General features: G+C 37.2%; 1 protein-coding gene across 1 annotated transcript in view; it reads left to right on the top strand.

Moving 5' to 3' along the window:
• Nucleotides 1-1,781: 1,781 nt before the first annotated feature.
• Nucleotides 1,782-6,000, top strand: part of LOC140233186 (uncharacterized) — a 73,824-nt gene continuing 69,605 nt past the window's right edge. Inside the window, exon 1 of the mRNA XM_072313300.1 lies at nt 1,782-1,850. Coding sequence (XP_072169401.1) covers nt 1,811-1,850 — 40 coding nt within the window. The 5' untranslated portion in view covers nt 1,782-1,810. The remainder of the gene's footprint in view (nt 1,851-6,000) is intronic.

Here is a 6,000-nt window from a genome sequence, read left to right as displayed (position 1 = left end):
AAAACACTTATGATATAGTACAGAACATACCATTTTAAGAGGAATTCAAAGTTTATTTGACGAAAATCGGGTTTGGAATGACTGAAACATCAAAAAACAAAGTAAAACAAAGTGATCGTAATAAAGTGTGGGTCCCACGCTTTATTCAGAATCGCTGTTTTTGGATATCTCAGCCATTTCAAAACCAATTTTCATCAAATAAACGTTGAATTCTTCATAGAATTACATGCTCTTTCACATTTTAAAAGAGGTTTCTCATTATCTCACCAAAAAATGTTAGAAACCTGAAATTAGGTCTCAACCATAACTGTACAATCCCTTTCAAACACAAGCTGTTATCCTAGGGGGCCCTGCAACAGAATGACAAAATATAACAGTTTTGTTCAACAAACACAAAATAACAAATCAAGGACATTCCTTTTTACATCATAACATCAACACAATATCAATACTCTATATCGATGAAGAAATGCAAAATTAATCCTTGACGATAACAATACACAAACTCATATGTATCGACACATTACCCTAAATAAATGACATTGTACATGATATTCATTTAAAATGGACGCTTTTAATCGAGAGGGAAATGGAAGATTTTCATCTGAGTGGCAAAATATCGTGATATAGATTTTTTTAAGTAGAATAAATCGTGCCTTCCACATCAATAGCGCTATACAACCAGTCGCAAGGACATGACGTTGTTGGAGATCTGTGCTATGTATCAACCCAAAACAGGATTTTCATATTTGACGTGTACACACTAAATGGCAGAGTTGCTTTTGACGTGAGTATCATCACGTCTTCAATTTTAAGTGTGCGGTTGCAACGAATTGTACTATTCTGTAAATACTTCAAAATTCAATAACTTCGTCATTTGATGTCTGAATGTGATGAAACTTTTACTAGGCCTACTCTGCTCATCTGATAGAGTCAACTCAAGCAACGTAAATTGCGCGAAAAGAAAGTTATTCAATAGACGATGTCTATACTCGTGTGTGATGAAGTTAATTCGAAATCTTATGAATTTAGAATGAGCTAAATTGAGAATGCCTGGTGAATAAAACATGTCATCTCAAATTGTGATTCACGAAGTCTATAAAGAAAATTAAAGAAAGATTCAATGAGACATGGACAGCTAATGTGACTTAAAATTAATTGTAGCAAATTAATTTATTTGCTTACATGCAAGGATACCAGTTCGTTGCTTTTAGTATAGTCAATCGAAGTCTAACGAAATGTTCAATGAAAATATTTTGTATTCTTTATCCAGCTGTGTGAGGACATGTCGGCTTTACGAACGGGAGCGAAACATTCGGGAGTGGGAAGAGGAGTGGGGCCATGGGGATATAGGCCGAAAAGACACTATGACTAGAGCTTGCCCAGCCAGCTATCATGCACTGGTCGTGAGCACAAATCTCTTTTGTATTTAGCACCCATAGACCACGCATCATACGTCGATCGTGCGCATGACGTTTGCACAGATACAGATTGGCTGCAAACGAAATGCATATTTCGCACTGCCATGAAGCACACACTTTAGGTCGCTGCCAGTGACGAAACAAGCTAGTAGTGATCGTGATGTGAGTGTACTGCTGTTCATAACATGCTGATCCGATGGGGGCTGCGCGTGTAGGCTGTCCGTATCCGTACCGCTTTTACCGTACGGTCGCTGATTCGCGACACACACACAGTGAGCATACGGAAGACTATCAGCTGAGCGAGCGAGACAGGGGCCAATGATGTTCCCGTGTGCTTCCCCGTCGGACCGCTTCTAGAGCCTGTAGCGTTGGATTATTTACACTAAGAGATGCCTAGAAGAAAGCAGCACGCGCCGAAACGGTTGAAAGGTGGGTTTCTTTTCGATTTTTCCTGTATTTTGAGGTAATTCATGTCATGTTTTGCTTCCTCGCGCTAGCAGCCGAGCCTGATCATGCTGCGCGGTGCTTCAATGCAGGTCGCCTTTTTGTACGGCGGCGCCGATGCTCCGAAAAGGCAAGCTGTCGCTTGACGTGTTGACGTATGAGAGTGACATATTTCATTCGCCTTGAAACCATACTGATTGACATTTCTCGGTCAACACCCTCGGCAGGGTCAAGTGTTAGCTGAAACTAATAAATCACCAAGCGCCCAGACAGACATGCCATATGCTGGCGCCGAAGAAAATTAGAGAAAGCAAAAGGCGGCGTTTCTGTCATATCAATCGCCAGTATTTCAAGAGGCGTTCAAATTGCCTTTTCTCCATGACAAAAAGAGAGTTTAGAAGGATTGTCTCTGTGTAATTTAATTAGCCAGCATCATGCAGCCGTCTGCAAAGTGCTTGCAGAGGGTAAACAATAGAAGTGGAGCCATGGGGACCTGGTAGGACTCGCTGTTATGCTCCGGCGGCAAAGATCAAAGGGTCGGTCGGCCTGTGAGTAGAGAATAAGGCACAGAATGATGTGATGGGGAGAGCATTTGACATGATTGGTGGGCAGAGTGTGGTTGAGCAGGCCTTTTGAGAATTGTGGCTTTGCCTTCGTGACTGAGACATTTTGAGCTATGATTTCGATTTGGCTTGTGCTCATTGACTGAACAGCTGAGGAATACAGGACAGACAACTGTAGAAAGTCGCATGAATCAACTAGCAAAACAAGATAAATGGGTCTTTCAGCGTTAGGCTTTTTGTTCTTGCAAGGCGGCATTTGTAAATCTAATGTCTGCTGAGTTACTGGAAAGGGACAGAGTGGACTTCAGACTCAGCTGGGATAAATACCATGCCTGAAATCATGACAAGGCCAATCAATCAATTTAGATTCAAAGTGACTCCATAAGATTGCAGATGAATGATGAACGAATTAAGTGTTCAACTGCAGTGAGGTAAATTCATATTTTGGTTAATTCTGAACACTGTTAGTCTTTGACTTGAACAGCTTTGGAAAGTTTGGTTAGTTTGAAGTTGTTAAGGGGACAAAAAAAAAAGAAGAAGAAAAGAACAGGAGATAATTTTCCAGAGGTTCACTTAAAAGGACTAGGAGGTATCTGCATGAATACAATTTGACTAGCTTAATGACATACCGTTGGTAGTAGATTACTTGGGAAGTTGAAACTGTTTTATTGCATTTAGATTTTTGTGGATAGTCTCATTAGAATAGTTTCTTTTTGTCTAATTGTACAACATATTCCTAAATTGTAATTGGTCTCTGGATTTTCTCCAATATGTGAAGATGCAGACTCTGTAAATCGTCTGATAGTATTACTTTCCAAAGCAGTAACATCATCTCATATAAAGTGTTGCTTATAATGCTTGTGTGTGGGCTCTCATTGATATTTGAGTATCATGTAGGATCCAGTTATTTCCTTAAATGTCTATTACAAGAAAACATTGGTTTAGAGGACATTTTTAAAATGCAATCTGCTCATGGTACAGCACAAAGAAAGTTTCATCACTGGAAGTGAAGTGAAATACTCTTGTAAACTCAGAAAGTAATGCAGATTTTTTTTTTTTTTTTTTTTTTGTTTGTTTGTTTTTTTTTTTGTAAATATGAGAACAGAAGCAAATTTCCAAATCCATGTCAATCAAATGCAAAGAAGCAAATTTGTTCTACTTTGGTCTTCATTGGAAATGTGTTGATAAAAAACAATACAAATTAGAGTAAATGATGGACTTACAATGTACATCCAGATGAATAATAGAGAATCCATAATTGGATGAGCAGTTATTTTCTTGGTGTCATTGATGTAATTAACAATTTATTAACAAACAAAAAGGATAATACTTCATCGATGACATGTATTGGGAGAGTTAAGAGAGTTGTTTAGCCTCACAATGTTGAGGAATGTATTGAAGTCTATTCCACAGATTATTACTTGCTTCACAGCACAGTGTTACCTGCCTCTAAACCATAAAAGGGGTAATATATTAATCATTATTTAATGATTTAGAATGGCAAAAACTTAGAAGGAAGAACAAGAAACACATGTAACACTTCAGTATTAACACCCTCTTAGTGAAATTCTGAATAAGACTCAACACAACAAGAATGAAAATATTTTTACTGTATTAACTTGAACAGCTGTAACTTACCTAACAGTGCAAGTATAGGCCTACCAGTATGTAACTTTCACATCTCAAATGTGTCTTAAAAGTCAGGAAATGTTAAGTGTGTCCAAAATTTCAGGAATCTTTCCTGGGGTTTGGACACAAAGTGCCCAAGATAACACTTTTCTTGAATGAATGGATGAAAGTCTTCATTGATGCCATAGTTTGTAAGAACAAAAAATATGCTTCATGTGTTATTAGAGTCATGAAGAAATTAGAAAACTTGATTTTTTTTCCCCTCCAAGAAATCTTGCAAGCAGTGTCGGTTTATGATTGGCAAATTTTAGAGTATTCTACGAAACATCACAGTTGTGAGCAAGTATTCAAATCTGCACAAGGAGTCATAAGTATATTACAAAACTATCTTCTTATAATCATGAATACCTCACTATTCATTTCCCCTCAAACTTTCATGTAGAGTTACCTTGCTTTTGCTGCGCTGCATTTAGTCAAGTACAGTTGTAGAACTATCTTTGTAGTGCACTTATGATAGCCTCAGTGTCAATTCATGAAAACAATATCTTGCCAAGATGTCCATGACCCGCTCATTTGTGAAAATATAGATCTGTACGTGATAACAACAGCTTAAAACAGTATGTATTTCCTATGCTATTAAAAGTGATTCTCTTTGTTGTCGTTTTTGCCACATAAAAGATAATTACGATCTGTGGAGATATACATGTATACTGTATGCGCAGAGCTTGATACTGTACACTGTACTTTGTAGCTGTAAAGGGAATAAATTTGGCAATCCCCATTGTTACCATGGTGATTTGTCCTTATTGGATGCATGATGTTCAATGATTTGTGCAGTTTTTTCTGAATGTACTTTATGGTTATACAGTAGTTGCAGCAAGATAGACTATAAATTCAAGTATTTTATGTCTTGTAGAAGTGGGAATTTGTGTGCACCATCCTTTGCATGTAGTCTTGTATTAAGATGAATTTCATGTGTTTGCTGGCTGTTGGCACATTACTGATAGCGGTACCAGGTACATGTAATTGTTACATAAATTTACATCTTGAAGACAAATGTACCTACATATGTACAATACATTTACAGGGTGGTCCACAACTTGAAATTTGAGCAATTTGAGCTCTGAATGTGAGAAAATTGCGGAAATTGTATGTGTGCAGAGGGCACAGCAAGAGCACGTAGCATGCAATATTTTGTAACTTAAAAATGTCTGTCTTGTGTTCTATGCACAAATTTTCTAAGACCATTAAATGTCTTGCAAGTTTTGCACATATTTTTCACATGTTTGATTGCATCGTATTTTGAGCATGTTGCCAATTCTCGAGGATGATGCGTACAATTGTAGCATGTTGCTGGCTTTTGAGAATGTTGCGCAAGAATTTGAGCATGTTACATAAACATGCTCAACCCCCTCATGGACCACCCTGCATTTACAAGTGTAATAAAGATGATTACTCATTTTTATTTTCATGTTGTTGTCATTCTATGCACCACACCACATATAGCAATATTCCTTATTTTGGCAAAAAAATTTGACTAGATGTATATTTTATTCTGTTGTCACTTCTAAGTTCGAGCCATTGAAATGAGATTTAAAGAACAAGATTTGAGCAACATTCAAATTTGAAAAGGGAAACTAGTGTTATCCAGAAACTATGATGTACAGAGAGATTAGAAGTTCTTTACTTTGGCATTTTGGAGCCTGCAAGTTGAGAGTTGTTGAATTAGGAGATGCTCACTCTCTATTGAAAAATATTTTGTTCTTTTGATCCAGCTATTTCCTGCGTGTTACCTTCAGTTTATACTAGTACTTTCTTTAGAAATTCCACCTTTTGTTCCATTTCTATAATCCTCTATATTAGAAATGACTAAATGGGACATTGAATGTTGATGCTCAAAAGGTCATGACCCTACAACTTAATGTGCCAAATATTAGATGATT

This window comes from Diadema setosum, chromosome 9 (genome assembly GCF_964275005.1).
Source record: "Diadema setosum chromosome 9, eeDiaSeto1, whole genome shotgun sequence".
NCBI classification, from domain to species: Eukaryota; Metazoa; Echinodermata; class Echinoidea; order Diadematoida; family Diadematidae; genus Diadema; species Diadema setosum.
Note: the sequence above shows the minus strand (reverse complement) of the source record. Positions and strands in the feature narration are given on the sequence as shown.